The 20941-nt window shown below is 35.6% G+C and overlaps 1 protein-coding gene across 2 annotated transcripts; it reads left to right on the forward strand.

The window, feature by feature from the left end:
- Positions 1 to 547: 547 nt before the first annotated feature.
- LOC117325561 (cell death abnormality protein 1-like) lies at positions 548 to 20941 on the forward strand. 2 transcript variants are annotated; one of them, XM_033881873.1, is made up of 8 exons: positions 548 to 1013; positions 9814 to 10017; positions 14881 to 15123; positions 16809 to 16901; positions 19113 to 19208; positions 19419 to 19514; positions 20206 to 20293; positions 20419 to 20533. In XM_033881873.1, the coding sequence occupies exons 1-7, from the start codon at positions 941 to 943 to the stop codon at positions 20289 to 20291; spliced, it is 891 nt and encodes a 296-aa protein (XP_033737764.1). In that variant the 5' UTR covers positions 548 to 940; the 3' UTR covers positions 20292 to 20293; positions 20419 to 20533. The 2 variants fall into 2 exon arrangements, with proteins under 2 accessions (XP_033737764.1, XP_033737763.1); XM_033881872.1 differs by having other exon boundaries at positions 553 to 1013; positions 20099 to 20293; positions 20419 to 20941.

Below are 20941 nucleotides of genomic sequence, written 5' to 3' on the forward strand. Positions count from 1 at the left end.
GATTAAATACACCGTAAATACAGAAGACCATTATATTTCTCTGTTATCTATTACAGTCACCTGGTACATGCTAGTTTTGCTGGTAAGTACAGGTAGATATGTCATAGCACTACAAACAAGTGAAATTGAATATCCACTTTAAACATACAATTAATAGCGTATTATAAAGATATCCTCTTAATCCAAAAACATGGTTTATCATGACCTCTTCGCCATATTAACTGGTTAAACAAATTAGCTTTAAATGTATAATCCATATTCATAGTTGATGGTTCTGTTCAAAAGTTACACAACTTGCTCTAGTTAGATATTATCATGTCAGTGACATTCACTCATCGGGGGGCCGCGGTGGCCGAGTGGTTAAGTTGTCCCGACACTTTAACACTAGCCCTCCACCTCTGGGTTGCGAGTTCGAAACCTACGTGGGGCAGTTGCCAGGTACTGACCGTAGGTCGGTGGTTTTTCTCCGGGTACTCCGGCTTTCCTCCACCTCCAAAACCTGGCACGTCCTTAAATGACCCTGGCTGTTAATAGGACGTTAAACAAAAACAAACCAAACCAAATTCACTCATCGAGTAGTAAGTATTAATTCATAAAAGCAATGCCCATTATGTTTACAGTTCATTACGGAACAATGCTGATCCTTATTTCATTTTGTAGCACATTCAAACCTATATGAGGAGACACAGCTATCAGAGATCTTTATGTATTACACTTAAATTGTAAAAAATATATATAGGTCTCCAATATGATTGCCCTTCAAAGTCACGTGCACTATTCAATGTATATATATGTCGACCCAATTATTACTCATCACATCGTATCATCGCGATCCGATGCAGCAAGGAGGTGGTACAGACACTGACTAAACCTTTTTAAACTGTGCACTTCCTGTTTGATGTAAGGACACAAACAGTCTCTGGCGTCGTATCCGGACAACATGGAGTTTAACAAGTACATATTGGTTGTCATCTGGTCAGTACTGACCATCGCAACAACAGTGAAGGCGTCAGGTAAGAACAAAGGGTACACTTGATAGATAATGTTGACAACATTAAATCATTGTTTTCTTAACATAGCAACGACAGATGTTTTGAGATCATAATAGACTTATCATGTGTTAATGTATTATACAATACATCGTCGGATGTCCACGGATTTCACTACATTGCGCTAGTATAGGGTAGTGTTGTGCGATCGACCATGCATCTGACGATGACTATTGTATAATTTGTATCTATTCTTCTATAGGGTAAATATAACGTCATTTATTTAATTTGCAATGCTAGTCATTTAGTTCTTGCTTATATCGTATTTTGTTTATTAGATTATTAGATTATCATAAATTATATTTATGTTGCCTATTTAGTCATCAATTATATGTTTTACAAGACCATGTTCATTCGTTTTCAGAATGTACATTTTCATAACATTTACCATTACAAATACATGCATCATTAAATATACAATAGTTAAACATTCTTATTTGGACAATGGACCAAATATATTATTTAAAAACATGTGGTGAGTTTAACTAAATTTCTTAAGTTACGATTTGTGTCGTAACCTTAAGCTACGTTAAATCTCCTACAGTACAAATTGAATTGTCAGCCCAAAGTGCTTGCTTTCCGATGTAATAGATGGCGATGGTTCTCTGTTTTGAGAGGATATGGCATTTGAAAGGGCGAGACACTCACGCTCTGACCAGTTAGTTTTTAACCGCTTCACGCCCATGGCACGACTGTCGGTAGCAGACGTCAATGACGGTGCCAAAAATCGACGAAGGCCAAACTGAAACTACGCATTGCGCTTGCAAGGCGTCGTTACTAAGAAGAAACTTACCTCCAACACACGAGAGTTGAGATCGCAACTTACGAATCTTCCTAAGTTAAATTTACGACGAAAACTTACGAACGCTTTAGTAAAACAGGCAAGTCGTACTTAGGAAAATCGTAAGTTTGATCGTTTGTGTAGTTTCCTATTCGCACGTCATTTCCAATCTGACCATTGAAGTTAATTTCTCTTATAATCAACTTTCCATGTAAACTGGCTAGACCTGCATATAACAACAATATACAATTTAAAATTTTCAAAATTATGAGTTATGAGTATAGCCTAATGAACGAATAATCTCTAGCACGGCTTTAACATTAAAATAACCTATTATGGTGACCTTGTAACCATTTGGGGATAATTCTATAATTATAGGAAAAGTCATAACTGACTCGATATTTTTCCTTGAAAATAATTTCTATACTACCACATTTGCATCTGCATTTGGACTACATTGTACATCAGAGTCATAATCAGAAGATAATTGTAAATGATCCAAATTATCATAGTAAATAGTGATAGTGTCTTTAAGTGTTTTTAATCATGACAAGTTACCATGGTCAAAAGATTTACCTCCTTCCGCGCGCTTAATGCATGGGGTTACACGCACTAGGAGAGTTTGGCACTTGACAAGTATCACGGAAATTATGTTGATCACTCGGGGGCGTGGCTGTTCGCGACCTTCGGTTGATGCGTGCTATTATGGTCACCGTAAAGCTACCGCCTAGCAGGAGAGTGTCCCTTCCTTGTCTATTGGCTTCTTTGAAAACCGGATGGAATAAATGAAGCAAGTCTTTTATTTCCTCCTTAGCCGGTGGACAAGCTGAATACCGAGTTCTGTCTTACCGAGTTCTGTCTTACCGAGTTCCTTGACAACGGCCTCTCTATCTTCATCACAATGGGATATTTCTAATCAAAACACTTGTCCTTCATCTTGTATTTCAGTAGGCAATTATCCTCCCGTAAACCTCCACGTTCCTGATCAACTTTACTGATTCTCTCTCCCGGGATAGCACGATCGAAATAAGCACCCTCAAGCTTTGTACTGTATATTTTGACTTCACGTTTTACTTCTGATAACAATATCTCTATGCTTATCTGTATCTCTGAATGACACTTATTCTCGATATAAGCTGATTCAGATTATATAGCTTAGTTAAACTTAATATGTCTCGGAAGCTTTGATCTTTATGTGTGAGGACATTTTGTCAGGATAAGGCGATATTTGCATGACTACTAGATTGTATACAAAACTATACACAGAATGATGCTTGGCAAGCTGGAAAAAAGGTTGCGTGGCAGCCATATTACCTTATGGGGTACCATATAGATGTCTAACAGCCGCATCCATTACTGTGGTTTTGTCGTGTATGTGGCCTCAATGCCGACGTCATTTGCTCATTCATTTGTACACATTTAGAGCATTCTCGATCATCCAAGTTATCCCATTTAATGTTGTTTTATAGGGACCACGGAACTAAATGATTTCCCATAGACGGTAATGTGAACGTTTATCACTGTACTACTTAAATGGAGTTTTCAACACTGGTCCAGTAGCCATAATTTTGAAGTATGTCATCTCGGAAACCTCTATGATAAAAAATTCTACCAATTTGAACTTTTTTTATATGGGGGCCACCATCTTGTATTGAGTTCAGCACCAAAAAATCATCTAAATTTACAACAAAATACACACTTACTTAACTCCCCCTGACAAAAACAGGCTAGCAAAAAAACAACTTTTTTTCTATATATTTTACATCTACATGTATTGCCCAGCCCACATATTAAAACTTTGGAAACTTCTCTCACCTAAATATCCAATCAGTAGGCCCCGATGCATTCACCTTCCTATTAAATCTTCTACCCAAACGGGGAAAACCCACAATCTATTTTTGATTTGGTTCTGTGGTCCCTATATGCCGTATTTTAAGCAATTCAATATCATATTTTTTCATGAAATGTTTACCTCAAACTGAATATACATTGTCAAATGTCACAAGTTCAAACATAATTGCGCATAAGAAATCATCGTGACAGACTCTTATCTGCCAGAAATATAACACGCTGCATTGTTAAAAGATAAGCAATTACAGATGGTTGTTTTAAGATCATATGTTAATGACTATAGAACAATAAGGATAAGTATAATGCTAAAAATGGACATGAACAGTCGGATTGGTTCAATGATAAAATCGGATTAAAACGGAGTAAAAACATCACTATTTTCGTTTCCAAATAATTACAATGATAAATATTTACATTTTCACTTCGCTCCGCCTCAATGAACCTAGTTAACTCAGATCACTTCAATTCCCGTTGAAGATAATGGGTCGCGTGCTTCTGTTCTGAGAGACGAATCACTTTCTTGCCGGCGTGTGAATACATTCACTGAGTTTACAATGGCGATCGAGTTCTGTACCGCCTCAGACTTGAATGCGCTTTCATTTTGTGAATTGTGTATCATTATTATAAACGTATATAAACGCAAGTGGAATAGCCGCTTTATGTGCTAATAAAATGCCAGTATAATGTTTAGCAAACAGGATATGACAAAACACTGACACTCCCGATAGCACCGCGCTCATGACCTACGTAACGCAGTAGGTCTAACGTTAGCTGTATCTCGAATGCCATGCTTGATACCATTTTAGTGGTCACAGAAAATAAACCTCAATTTTAACACTATTTAACAACACAAAACAGACTGCTACATCGAGCACAGGGACACATTATTGTCGTAATTTGACTCAATCTAAACATATGGAGGACACAAGTTTCCAGCTGTCGAATACCGCGATTTTCAAATCAATGTTTCGTTACTTACTATTATCAAAATTTACATTCCAAAACGCCAGTACGACAATTGAATCCAATATTTCAAGAGCACAATGTACATCATCAGCTAACCTGCGACTAAAATCCACATTATTACACTTTTTCTGGAGCTCTGAATATCCCGGCCATTAGACTGCATCACATACGGTCACAGGGTTTCGGCGTTAAATTTTGAGTAACATATGAAATCCATAAATAATCGAAAGACTAAAAATCCAACATTCACTCAAATTATAAAACCTTACAAAATACATTTTTCAAGGCCTTAGAGAGTATAAACTCTGAATTTTAATGTTGTGATATTTCACTGAACAGCTGTCGTCACGTTAACCTTGTGCTCATTTTTTTAACCGAGTCCCTGTGTCTCGAGTGACCAAATCACACACATACTATACTGTCAACTCTGCACTTTAAATTCGTATTGATATGGGTATTGCTAAGTTTTTATTATACAATATCATAAATATTTGTTATAAATGAATATTTTACCTTGAAAATATCGTATTTATGTGTATCAACATCGTAATAATCAAAACGTATATGGGACTATATTTTGTGTTGCCTTGGCGACGATAATAGCTGACTGTCTGCTGTTCCACTACTGTGCACACAAGTACGATACGTATAACAATGTTACAAAATGACATACTTACGTCACAACGTTGTGATCGAATTTTGCAATCTGGTGGCGAAGTTTTTGATTTTGTTTACGTAAATATAAGGATTGATTGTCAATTTTGTTGCTTGCATGGACTGATGAAGGGAAGTGAACCTCGTTCAGTTCATGTACCATTTGCACGAGGTTCACTTCCCTTCATCAGTCCATGCAAGCAACAAAATTGACAATCAATCCTTATATTTACGTCAACAAAATTAAAAACTTAATCAAATGAAGTGAACTGCGAAGCAGTTCATGTACCATTTGCACGAGGTTCACTTCCCTTCATCAGTCCATGCAAGCAACAAAATTGACAATCTATCCTTAAATAAACCAATCTTGATGAGAAAAATGTTAACTGTCCTCAAACAATAGACATTCATCGTATTGAAAATATTGGAGTATATCTAAAGCTGTGCATTGTATCATATAACAATGATACCATCCTGTTATCAGAAACACCAGTTGGTTTATAACCAGCTTTCAGTGAATTTGAATACTACTGGAATAAATACTTGCAAGTTAACTGTTAACATAGGAAACAGTAGAGGTGTTTAGTGTTTACCTTAAACTATTATGTCTAATATTTGAAGTGTATATATCTTACCGAAAAACAAATCCATCTGCAGCTATGTAAACATATACTTCATTTGATAAAACGTAAACATATTTTACTGTTTATGATGGACCAGGAAGATACCCAATAACACTGAAATCTATAATGATAGTATTTTAGCAGTAGTTAATGTATCGTCCAATATACATTTACCTGTAGAAACGGGAAGATCGCTAGGTTTTCCTCGACAATGGCGAACCTGTAATTAATGTAACTCCTACAATGGAGACGTGTTCATTTTAACACCGAAGAGAGAAATACATACCAAGATATGAATGTACTTATTCAAGACAAATTAAATTGTTTTGTTTAGAAAAAATACAAGGATTGTTTATCATGTTTTATATAAAAGCTTGACAAAGCATTAAGTAATTCTATGTTCCCGGCCTGGCTGCTTTTCTTTGAAACTATGCAACTATGCAGTATATTTATTAATTCTATGTGATCTCTTGTAACACACATTAGTGTGTCAGAGTGCTTAAAATAAAACATTGTGAGCTTTTCCGCACGTCATATGTGTGTATATGCACATAACTTAGCTTGAACATTCGACACCATGACCACTTTTCGTAAGCTTTAAGTTACAATTTGCTGATGTTTGTGTGGATTAATTTTAGGTATTAACGTTTGGATTAGGTACTTCATTGATACGATAATGAAGAGCTAAAGATTCGGAAAACAAAAACATACGTTCATATAAAAAATAAAATGCGTACTAAGTAATCCGCGTGGTGCAAACAGGAAGGAATTCCTCATCTGGGCTTTCCCAGCCCACTGTTCACGTCTAGGCCAATGCGCGAAGGAGATAACGACATGTTTTTTCCGGCATATACACATTCTTGTTTGTTTGGGGGATGGGGTGATGTTAAATATTGTCAACCTTTGTTTGAATGGGAATGTATACTTAGCTTTCTGTCTTAATATGCCTATATATGGGGAATACTTATCACTGTCCTTAGGTTTATTGGAAATTCTACCCATAATTCTTAAAGGCGACTTATACGGCAGTATGAGAAAATGGAATTTGCTAGTTGTTCTAAAAAAGCACATTTTCGCATCCCGATTCTTATCAAATAGTGCTTGAATTTATGGGGAATCAAATGAATCTCTTTCTCTCTCTCTCTCTTCTCTCTCTCTTTCTCTCTTCTCTCATTATTGTCATCAACTACTAATAAAAGGACACCCCGCTTCAAAATGAACCTAGCTTTTTACGGAGTAATAAACCCGACAAACAAATTTAATTTTGATTTAAACATATTTTATTGCCTTTAAACAATTGGATCGGGCACAAGTTTTTCAACTTATACAAAGCCCTTTCCTTACAATAAAACTGTATATATTTACAAAATTCAAGATGGCTTATTTACAATACTAAAATACATTATCTCACACTACCATATAGTCACACGTGGAGAAACATCATGAGAGAGAGAGAGAGAGAGAGAGAGAGAGAGAGAGAGAGAGAGAGAGAGAGAGAGAGAGAGAGAGAGAGGGGGGGGGGGGAGAAGGGGAAAAATCAATTCGTTTTCTTGCTCAGAAAGAGTCGTGTCTCCAAAAAGAAGTAGATTTACGTTGAGAGGAATATAGCGGTTTAGATGGCGGAATAATGTAATTCTTTTTCCGCATAAGTATTACAATCAAAGAAAAAGTGATGGGTATTTTCAGTAGGAAAGCCACAATGACACCGTTGATCAGTAATAAGGTTGGCTCTAAATAAATGATTTCTTAATGCACTGGCCCGATTTCTTAACCGTGTATGTAGATATTAGTTTTACGTTTACCACATAAAAACAAATTTGGTACCTTACCTGTGGTAGGTCTGTATTACGAATGGCAAATGCCGAATATCTAAGGGTAATTGATTACACTGTCTAATTGTTGAGGGGGAAAAAAGATAGGTTAGAAGATTCCAATCTGTTCTTAGGCAAGGTATAGTTTTCTGCATTGCGAAGATTATGTTCAGAATGATCAGAAACAATGGGCGGGAGTAGAGTATTTAGATATTCAGGAGTAATGTTATTGTGTATCTTAAAGAACAATTGGAGTTTTCGACGGGAACGCCGTTGTGATAAAGGTTCCCATCCCGTTTCAGCATACAGGGATTTTCTGCTTGTATATGAAGGTAGACCAGTGATAATTCGGCAAGCTTCTAGCTGTAATTTTTCTAAACTGTCGGCGTCAGCAATCGAACAACCGTCCCAAAGTTAACAACAATATTCTAAAACAGGGAGAATAAAGGATCTATATATTATATTTAATGTTCTTCTATTTAGGATATATTTCAATTTACGGAGGACACCTAATTGCTTCGCTACTGTTTTATAAATATGTTGTATATGACTGCTCCACTTACAATTAGAATCTATATATACTCCTAGATGCTTATGGTAGTCTACAAATTCAATATTTATATTGTTAAAATTTATTTCGATAATATGATCCAGTTCTGTATTAGAGATAAACAACGCTTCAGTTTTTGCAGGATTGAACATGACCAACCATTTACTTGCCCACGATTGAATATTTAAAAGATCATTATTTATTTTCTGTTCAATAACCTGCGGAGATTTATCAGAGCATAAAAGAGAAGTATCATCCTCGAAAAGTTTTGAAAGGCTTTCTATATTATCTGTTATATCATTAATGTATATAATGAACAAAAGGGGTCCACGATTAAACATGCCAAAATTCAAAAATCAGGCAAAAATGTACTTAGAATGCTTCTTCTCCGTCATATATACACTTACAGACTTGATTTTTGGTACAACAATAATATATACGAGTGGCTACATAGCCTATTACTTTTCATTGATCTTGACCTTCATTCAAGGTCAAACAATCAAAAAAAATCAAATCTAAAAAAATTCTTTTTGAATCAGGTTTTTTGTCCGTTTGTTTCATTTCTTGCACGTTCAGTGTATCTTGTAAGTCATGGTCAGGGCTAACTTTTCACAGTTACATGTTATCAGAAAATATGTCAATGTCAAGGTCTAAGCACGAGGTCAAATCAAGGTCAAAAATCAAAAATTCAAAATGAGATATTCTATCAAAGAGCATGATTCACTGAAACGAAATATGCAAGTTGTATGGTCGTGCGATGAAAAATAGCGCAGAAATCACACTTCGAAAAATGTTAATTTTCCCGCCAAAATTCAAAAATCCCCGAATAGCGCTTTATTCCATTCATCTCCTTTATCTTTACAAATACAAATTTGCTATTTGGCACATCGATAGCATGAATGAGTGCCTACAAAGCAGATTGCTTTACATTGACCTTGACCTTTGTTCAAGGTCACGGAGGTCAAATGATAAAAAATCGAAAGTTCCAAATTCTCTTAAAAACGGTTGATTTTGATCATTTATAGAAGAAAATGATCCTTTGAAGTTGTTTGCAACATTTAAAGGTCAAATAGTCAAAAATAACGCAGAAACGGCACTTTGAAAAACACATTTTCCCGCCAAAATTCCAATTATCCTAAAATTAATATTTAAATGTTTTTTTCTTCCAATACTCTGACACCTACAGACTTGATAATTGGCATATATATTTCATGACTGACTGGCTACAAAAGGTATGCAAGGTCGCAGACACAAGTCAAATGATCGGTTAGAGAAGGGAAGTGAAGAGAAAACGAAGAGAAAACGTAGGTTAAACGTACAAAAGCGTCCGTCAGAACAAAAAAAAAACATGTCTGCGATCTTTTCCTAGATGGAAATCCCGTATTTTGATCTCGATCAAATCTAGTTAATATAAATATATTTATATTCATACAAATGCGGTTTGTGTAGAAACACCCATTGTAAAATTATTTAAACACCGATTGGATTACATTAAATATATGACATCAACCCTATTGCGCTGTTTCAGAAAATCTTGCTCACGAAAAATTCACAACCCAAAGTTCTGACTTCGGCAATAACTGGGTCAGCTCTAAAGTCGTAGACGGATGTACATTACAACGTATAACTGACGGCTGCTGTACACACACAGCGTTGGGACAAAAAGAGGCCTGGTGGCAGGTAGATCTACAACAAATGTCAGTCATAGAAAACGTGGGAATAATATACAGAGGTAAGGCAATTCTATGTTAATATGTTCAGACAATGTTGCTATATTTCACAGTGTGGTCAGGTAAATAGCATAGAATACGTTTACACATGGCAATTACTTATAGATAAAACCTTTGTTTAGTTATTAGCATAACTAGATAATAAATCATTTTATTAAAACCGGCTACCGCAGTGCGGAACAATATACATTGGTCCAAATTGCTTAGCTATCATTGAAACACACAGTTGCGTAAACATGATATCCATAGGAAATAATAAGAAATCAACCATAATGAAAATAAAAAGAAAAAAGAAATATCGAAAATGCAAGTGTTCAAGTCACCAAGAGCAAGTTAGACAACAACACGTATCTTAAAAAAGGTTAATCAGTTTGGAAATATGTGAACAACAAATTTTAGATTCTACACAAACGATGTGGAGGGAAGAACAGCGCATACAGACCACTTAGCCGTTGTGAATACCACGAGTGATCAATCAACAGTGTGGAACGAGCTATCAAGGAAATGTAGAAAATAAAAAAAACCGTGATAGACGTAACATAATGACAGACAAACCAAATAAAAATGGTGGTTCACCATACCCTACATACCGACGGTATCTGAGGCTTTGCCTGGAGGATGAGGAAACACCTTTTCAGCGCCCGAATGAGATAATATTGACAACACCCAGAGTTATCGGTACACCTCTAAGACATTTTTTTTACAATATAGGGTATCTTATGAAATTATATGCAAAATTGTCAGCAGGAATAAATAGGAGTAAATGTTAAAAAAATGTTGCAACACTAAAAGAACATTAAAAAGGCGTGGAAAAATAAGCAACATCACATTGACCAGGTCTATAGTAACAATTCACCACCCGATACACGTAACCAATAGGAGATATGTCAATACTACAAAGCAACTTATTGCCAGGTTTGGCTTGAATAACATTGATACATTTTCAGAAACTGAATTGAATTTCGCTCAGCAATGTAGATGAGTCAAGTGCTATAATATAGTGATGTCAAGCATTTTGTATCAGAATGGTATTTCTTTTCTAAAAGAGGAAATACTTTTAAAAGCCATTAACTAGGCATAACAGTAACATTATTTCTTCGAGCTGTCAAAGCTTTCAACAATTGTACATAATCCCATATCTTAACAAAGTCCGTACATACAATTGGCAATAATGCATTAGATTATCGCCATTTGCCTCGGTATATAAGCATTATACTGTACAAGAAAGTTAACAATATATGCAAATGTGAACAAGTAATAGGCACATTGGATTTCGAATTATGATTTACACAGCTGTTCCGTGTATCTAAGTTTCGTAATTTTACCACATTCTAAGCATTAAATGCTACTGATTGTTAAAATGTTAATGATTGTTAAATACGCATAGTGAATCAGAACTGTTACAACTGAATCGATAAGGAAGGGAAGTGGGAAAATACAGCCTGAGCAATGACTAGAACACGCCCAGAAATTGCGATGAAGATGTTTGTTGTATTGTTTGTCCATCTCAGTGACTCGAGGTAATAGATATTTTTTCTGAAGGAACTGTTCAAAATTACCGATAATAATGGCACGTTATCCTATCTTTTATATTTTTATATATATCTTTTATTCCCATTTTAACTAACATTATTTTGTTTATTTTAACATTTAATCAATCACTTTCATAACAGTTATTGCACCACATACTGTTCTTTTCTTTTTTGCTGTTGGAAGAGTTCTATGGTTGTAGTACAAATCCAAGCATTACATTCTACGTAAAATATAATAATCGCAAAATATGTAACATATTACCTGAAAGGTTATGTTTTGTTTTTCTGTTTTTATTTTTGCAATGACTCTATGCTGTTGTCGCGCTTGGCATTATACTGGTCGTACAAACCTGGTATTAATATACTAGAGTACTATGATTGCGGCTAGTTTTCTTTGGAGATGAATGTTAAACTCGATACACAGGGCATGAGTGATGTTTAGATATGCTATGCAATGACTACCTCGCTGCCTATTCGATGGCGGATGGCAGAAAGGGTACCAGGAGTATATATCATTCCAAGGACAAGTGACAAACTATGGAGATAATTTATTCTTATTACGAATTTGCCACTCCTGTATCTACGGTAACTGTAGAAGGGGCGGGGACTCTATTCAACAATTATCTCGGAAACACTCCTCTTAGGTTATTGACACAACTTGTAAAAACTTACCTATCATACCTCTCGGCTCTTTGATAATAATTACATATTGGTCTTTAACAAAATGAAAGGAGAAGTTAATTTATAATATTTAAAAGATATATTCAAATAATATGTATGTCAGTAGATCTTTCTATTTCGTTATAATTGGATTAAAACAACAATCATATTATGTTATATTTAGAGTCCCTAGGGCTAACGTGTAGGTTACTAGACAAGGGGAGGCCTGGGCGACTTGATTTGAATTTTTAATACGAGCTTCAGCCCTAACGTAACTAAACGTAACGCATTTTTCGTCTTGATATGTACTCCTCCAACACAATTTCAGCAATGAAATAAACATCTATGGATATGTAAAATTGTTTATAAATAACTATCAATAAATGACTATAAAATAAAGAGATAAAATGTTATCTAATCACCTGGCAGGCGCATATATCACAGCACATCTCTCTATGTTTAAGTAAAATGTGTTGATCAACGAAACGGGACCATCACTGTTAGACACAAATGAAATTTACAACGCATCTCCGTTTCTCTGAAAAAAGTCGCTATGGTGTTTGCAATGTCTCCACATTTTGTGTGATGAATTAAAGAGATGCCACCGCCACAACAGAATGCAAAAAGAAAGTCTGGCCAATAAAATTAGCATACGAAAATGCCCCTCGCCAGGAAAGAAATTATGTCACAAGGGAGCCAGGCAACAAGCAGCCTACCAATAAAAAAAATGCCAAATTTCTAGTGCAAAACTACTGAGACCAGGCTGAGAGTGTAGGTCAAACCCCACAAAAACCTACAAATTGTAGCAAATATGATAGGGAGCCGACTTGGACAAACAATTCGGGCGATTTGGCGTATCTCAAAGTTCAGCAAATATACCACACCATTATCAAACATGCATACCTAGCACATAAGCAAAATTTTAGAAAGCTAAACAACCTGACCATTATTAGAATGTATTGAAGCAAATGCACCCGCCCAACTCTGTAACCACTTAAAGGCACCCCTAATGCAGCAAAAGACTTTTACATAAAAGCTGAAAATTGATAATGAGTTACTGAAGCATTGTCGGCGTGACAGATATAAAACCCCAGTGGGCCTTACTGTGCAAGCGTGAACATTGGTTAATGAATTCATGAGGACAAGCTTCCAACCCAATTGAGTTCAACTTACCCGAAATATGAACAGTTCTTAAACTAAATGTTGTGCACCATACACTTAGGAAAAATGGACGGATAAGTTTCATAACTCTATCTTACATAGATGTTTTCTTGTTCAAAACAAGTCCTTCATTCTCAGTGTACAATAAGATCTTTTTGTTCTGCAGCTTTGAACTCAATATAAAGATATGCTAAGATGCTGAAAATCATCTCTGTCTACCCACTGTCTCTCAGGGAAACTACAATAACCAATAAAGACCAAAACCTAATTGGAGACAATTTTAGAGTAGGCAATTGGAGATCATCAAAGGGTCCTGTCACCCTACCTGCATCTAGTTTGTATCTTTAGCAAATTCTGGCCTTCTTAAGCCTGAACTGGTCATCACAGCATTTCCATCTAAGACCTACAACACGTATGGAACATAAGCAAACAATATGCATGTATTTTAACAAACAAGATATTTTTTCCGGAATTGACAGAGGTATATATTGAACTATATACTATGAAGGTATCAGTCCGCATGTCTATGTTGACTTTTTTCTGGGAACTTGATTTTGATTTTCACAAATGATCAATGCAAGAATGTTTTTTTTTGACTTTTTACCAGAGAGAGCTTAAATAGCATTTGACTTAAATCAACAAATTCTTTGTCGACTATTTGTTGTTTTATTTGTTGAGAGATGATGTGACCTAAATCTGAATTAACGTCTGTAATCCGCATTATGATCAGACACAACCAACTGCGAGGGATAATTCATGTTTTGGGTAGAATTACTACCATGGCTCAACAAAAACTGTCTTCTGGTTCAGCGGCTGTAGCTGGCTCTATGACATGATACAGTTTCAAAAATGCATGGGGTAACCTTATCTGCAACTTTCGTCACAACGTCCTCCAAATGCGACGACGACAGTCCCTTATTTGTCCCATGATTCCCACCACGATAACGGTGTGCCTGAGGAACTTATGGTACTGCATATAGAATCCAACTTTGAACGCCTCACTCCTCTCCCTTTCATGATCGAATAAACACCATGCAACTTAGACAGTTCTCATTAAAGGAACATCTGCAAAATGAAAAATGAACATCATACGTTTATTCTTTTACTTTCTTGTATTTTTATTCAATCTCTATTCACATTAGGGCAAAACTGCAAAACTGAAATTGATCAAATATGTGTACTTATAAATTTGATTAAAGAGCGACCCAATAAATATGACATAGGCATGTCAAATACTCATAGTATTGTCTACAATAATGTGAGTGCGTGAAATTGGGGACCACCCGTGGGGCAGTTGCTTGGTACTGACCATAGGCCGGTGTTTTTTTCTCCGGATACTCCGGATTTCTCAAAAAGTGGCATTTGCTTAAATGACCCTGGCTTTTAATATGACGTTAAACAAAGTAAACCAATGTTACTTTTAATAATCAAATATTGCATTGTAGTTGTTGTCGATGATGATAAAAAATTAATTGAAATTAAATAGTTACATACTTGATCTGTTAATTGCAGATGAGAGAGCTTTGCACCGACTAGCTGGATTTGAGATATACCTGTCTAACACATCCGACTGGACATCAGGAGAACCGTGTTACAAGGACACCACTGCTAACCTAGCATCAATGTCCGCGACACAGTCCGTAACGTGTCAAGGTGTCGCCCGGTATGTGACCATCTACAGTGATCGGCGGGTAAAAGCCTACACGTGGTACTCGGATCAAGCTTATTTGGAACTTTGTGAAGTATACGTTAATGGTGAGTAAACACAAATCTATCACGATATTGAACTGGAGATGTCATTGATGCATTTGCTAATATATTTTACTTTTTTTCCAAGTTTTATAAAAAGAATCCATTTTTCCATATGGTCATACCCGGTAGTTGCAAATACGATCACTGTACAACAAAAACCACCACAACATACATATTACTTACCAGTATGTTTAGTATGCTGTAATGTGTCTTCAAGCTTGGGGGTATTTTTTGTCAAAGTTATGAATATACATTTCATTTTAATATGTAGGTCAATATTGAAAATCAAGGATTATGCATACAGTTAACAGCTGGAACCTTCTTTTCCCAACGAACATATAGCTACTGAACAATTTGGGGATTACATCTTATGTATTTCAGCCTTATACTTATGAACATGACATAGCAGGCCAATATTTCGAAACACCTGTATTTTCATCACTGTTAACTATCTATAAATGTCTGTACAGTAGTTAAAAATGTTGTTAGTTGTTAACAGTCTCTACAAAAAAGTAAAAATATTTCGGAATATTTTACTACACTCATTTTAGATTAATTTCTTTCATGATCAATATTCTTAAGAAATAAAGTTAAGCGAAAGGACCATTGTCACGAGCCAATATGCCAATCAGCAAATGTGCGCTTTATATTATGCGTATTCAATACTAGAAAGAGCTGTTGTCAAAAGGGACCTTTGTATACACCAGAATCACTTACAGAGCTGTTTTTAAAAGGGATCTTTGTATACACCAGAATCACTCACAGAGCTGCTGTCAAAAGAAAGGGACCTTTGTAAACACCAGAATCAAATACCTGAATCACTTGGTTACATTGCATCATGCACTTTTCAAGATGATTCGTGGGCTCTTGTACTTCGTTCATGACAATCTAAGTGATGACTAATCACGTCATGTTTTGTTATTTTTTTTTCAACACGTTCTTATTTTAACTCGATTTTCCTGATAGAACACTCTAAGAGGTATTTTTCGCATATGTGAATATCCTTGGTATAACACGCCATGTATTGGATTTTTAGCTGTGACGTGACCGTTGAAGCCTATGTAGAATGATATGAGGTTCACGGGATCATAGATCTATATCGACAGGTCATTTCGTCTACGCTAAAATCTTACGTATGCTGAGATATAAATAACATATATCTCTCGATAAATGGACGATTAATGACAACACGTGCTTTTATATACATGTACACTTATGTGATATAATGCATGCATTATAATTACGATGTTATATATTTGTTTTAGTATCGAAAGGTCTATATCTTCGCCGCAGAGCCATTGTTACCTCTTATATCGGCACACGAGTTATGATCTTAATATATACAATTAACTCGTTGACGTTTAAAGTTATGTGTTCATTTTCTAGCAAGACATACATGATACACTGTACATGCCTATCTGCTTCAGTAACCAAGAGGGTAGACCGCTTTACAGGCCCGGAGGTTCTGACATTGACATGATCACTAGACATTGATCCGTTTTTGGATTGCTGTAACAGGATGGCCTAGATGCATCAAGGAAAGGGTCTAATCCATATATGGAAAATACCAATTTCCTTAAAATTGCACCTAATGACCTATCTCGAATTCATGTTAAAAATCAATACTCGGCAATGATGCATGAACTCTAAATGGTTATAGTGTCTCAATGTCTCAAAATTTATTTTAGGTTGTCCATTTGGGATGTATGGGTATGGAAACTGCAATAACAATTGCACAAACTGCCTTGGAAACCTGTGTGATCCTACATCTGGTACATGTGGTACGTAAATCTTACATAACCTCTTCCCGTTACATATTTCATCAAACATCCGGTCCACGTGGTAAAGTCTAACAAAGACTATGGTCATAACATACGTCAGCCATATATCTTTTATGAAACGGGAAGATGTGAAACTGGTGTCGTATTTATACCGTCTCGAAAATGTCAAATATTTTACAATTATGTTTACCTTGTATTCAAATCACATTGCATTCTGTGCCCGATAAAATGCGCCGGAAATTCATGTGACAGTGGATCTGGAAATTGCTTAAGTGAGCTGAAGTACTTGCATCGTGTTATAATTTTTATTCTGAAATACAATTCTTCATTCGATTTATCGGGATCAATTTTGCAAAATAACAATCATTTCCACTAAACACATCTCATGACAGCAAACCTTGCTCAGCTCATTCATGCAAATGCCCATCTTTTGATATATAAATATATCAATATTTTTGCAGCATTCTTAAATGTTTGTTTGTATGGTTTCGAAATTAATCTCATTTCATGAAACATATCACTTATGATCAGAGCAAAATCAAACATCATTTACGAAAAAAAGAAATTTATTTTAATTGACAAAAATGACAATAATTGTATTTCCCTTTAAACGATAACATAGTTTTAAAAAGCCAAAGATTGTTGATTGGCCTCTGGGATAAAATGATGGACCCATGTTTCATCTATAGTGACAAATCTCTGTAGAAAGTTGATAGGATCTTCTTCATAAAGGTTAATATTAGCACGCGATAATGTACACCTGATGTGCTTCAACTTTCAGAAGTCTTGGTACCCAACCGGCCGAAAGCTTTCTCATTGCAAGCTCTTCGGTCATAATGGAATGCCGAAGTCTTTCCTGTGAAATGGCTTTATATCTTTCTGTGACTCGTATGTCTGTCTCGTTTATTGACCATTTCTGAGGTTACAACTTTGACAGACCTTCAAGGACGGAGCTCAACTTCAAGGCTCTGTCGACCGCTCTTTAATTCCACCACCCACCTTTTCACTGAATATTTCCCTAGTGTTGCTCATGGATATCCTTAGGTGTAAAACGTTTTTGATGCAAATAAAGGATCACTGTTCCTTCATCGATTTTGTCCATTTTAGAAGAGGCTGCTTGTCTTGTTTACTTTAGAGTGCTACCTCGCCGAAATAAACTTACAAAATAAGCCCAGTCCTTTGAAATAAGGCCCGATATAGTCAGAGAATAGTAGGGCTTAAAAAGAACAGCATTGAGTACCTCCTTCAATACAAGGCTACCAACATATCAATCCTTAATTTCAACTATGCATTATCCCTGTTCATTGCTTAGTTTTGAAATTCATGAAATTGTGTTTTGACCTTAGCTGTTGGTTTTCATCTTTCTGTTATTATCACCTCACATGAAATATACCACCAAACCACGATGTCATCTGCGCTATCACAACAAGTCGCCCATTGCAAATTATAAAACGAAAGTTCATATTTAATACACTAATCATTTTTTTGTTTTTGCCTCGCCTCCGGCATCATTAAGGTCATGATATTACAATACGTCATCGTCGTTATCATTTCCCTTTTGCGTTAAGATCGGCTACTCAAAATTCCAATTTCCAAACATAATTGGTATCCGGTTAGATCACAATCTTCATTTACCTTACGAACTGAAATAATTAATGGTTTTGCGAATATTTAAATTAGGGTTGTTCGAATCTGGACTTGAACTTTCTCTTTCACCCATTGTTTTCAGATGCATTAATTGCAACTAAACATTGAATAAATTTGTATTGTAGTATTGTATCGAAACATCCAAGAGACTACGTCCTGTGTATATTGAGCAATAAAGACATTTTTAATATGAGATTTCTAGACGTTCTTTCGTAATTAAAAGTCGCAATAACGGCGAGAAAGTGTTTTATATATAAGTGTATGCACTAAAAACAAACAACAAAACACTCTCTGTGTACGTGTCTGTTTCAATTCGTTTATTTCACAATATTGTTTCGATTCGCACCCGTGTAAAATATCTATATTTAGAAAAAAATAATAAAATATAGATATATGGATACGGGAAACCATTCAATATCCTCGATATATCAGATAAACAAATATTTGCTCAATAGCTTAAAAGCTTCTTTTATTCTTCAAGGCTGGAAAACGTGCTATTACAAACCAGATCGTTTCATGAAAGCAAAACTGTTAGTATTTCATTGCAACATGTTGTTGTTGTAGAATGTGAAGCTGGATACCATGGTGATCAATGTGATCGGATTTGTCCGTCCAACTGTAGGCACAACCTATGTGACATGGCGAGTGGTCGATGTACAGGTACAGTGCTACTCAAATAATTCTAGTTATACTTATAACACACCAAGAGAAACATACATTCTTTTAGAGCTCCAATGGTAATACAAAACTGATTTCCCAAGCCATAACAGTAATGGAGATGAATCTATTATTTTTCTAATATTTTGTTTAACTCACACAACACTTATCATTAGATGATTCTGATATGTGGCACTTTTTGTCTACTTTAAGAATGTGAGACGGGATTCCATGGAACCAACTGTTCTAAGGGTTGTCCATCTAACTGCAAGGACCGAATGTGTATGCAAGAGGACGGTCGATGCACAGGTACTATATTGTCACCAGAGCATTCCATAGTTCGCCACTGTGTCCACCCTCATCACTACAAAAGACATCATAATAATTCCATAAAAAATAATTAAGGCTCGCATCCAAGGAAAATATGGTATTGTAAAACGTAGTCGATATAAAACTGACTATTTTATCATTTGCTTAATAAACTTCCTAGTCAGGATATTAGTGGAATGTCTTGAAATAAGTGCCCTCGAGTTTATAATGTAATTACAGGGATCATGTTCACCAACGAGAAGGATTTAAAAATCGATATGCTTTTGACCATTAATGGGCTTACTTAGTCACTTTGATTAAAGTAAAACTTTCATTGGATGTCGACGTTATACGATGTTACTAAATCGTCCGAGAAAGTATTTTTTTGACTATATAGGATTATCCTACTATCGACTTGAGTACACGATGAACTAGCATGTTCCCGATGAGGTCCCTTATATGTTTCAAATATTTTGTATATTTATGAAGAACAGCCGTCACTTGCATTGGCATCTATTCATTTTTTCAAATTTTATTTCGTGAATTACGACATCGATCTTAATTTAATATACCTCATATTGTAGTTGTTTACTTACCGGGTGAGAAAGATGACGTCAATGTTGTTGCAATTGGGATCGGCATCGGAAGTGGAATAGTAATTGTTGCGCTGATCATCGTTTTGATTGTACAGGCAAGAAGGCATCAGTCAAGGATTCAGCGAGACACAACGAGCTCAACAGCGGACATGTCCCTGTCGCAGGGGCGACGAACAGATAGAGGTTGTACAGGCTATATATTTTATTACAAAGCAATTTTTATCGCAATTAAAAAAAAAAGCAAATAGAAATTTAAGTACATTTGATTTACCCGTTTGTTCTATTGTAACTTTTCCATTTCGTTTTAGACGGGCCTTATGATGTTATCGACGAACTGTCGAGTGGACAACCCACAGCCAATGAGTCGCAAAATATGGACAATTATGAACGCATTGGACCAAGAGAACCGGAGACTCCACATATATACGACATAACGTCATGATAGTCTAGATCTAAAAAAAAAATCCCAAATGTTCTTATCATTACGACAAGAAATTAAGCCTAGTAGAACACTACGTGTGCTTTTATACCAACGCGGATAGTCTTTTAAACAAATAAGAAGAGCTTAAAACAATAATTAAATCTGAAAAAAGTATAGATATAATTGGAATAACATATCCCCAAAACAGCAGATTTTTGCCTGGTAGGGCTGACTCTCCATAGAAGGATTCGATCGATTTCTAAATAAAACTTCTTATCATCGCAGGGTAGCAATTTACGTAAGAAAAAAAAGCGCAAAGCTACCGAAGTAAATATGGGTTATTCATTTACGGAAAGTATTTTTGGCCAAGATCAAACTCTCTGCAAACGACTGTCTTTTAATTGGTTGTA

Source organism: Pecten maximus, chromosome 4 (genome assembly GCF_902652985.1).
Source record: "Pecten maximus chromosome 4, xPecMax1.1, whole genome shotgun sequence".
In the NCBI taxonomy this organism is placed as follows: Eukaryota; Metazoa; Mollusca; class Bivalvia; order Pectinida; family Pectinidae; genus Pecten; species Pecten maximus.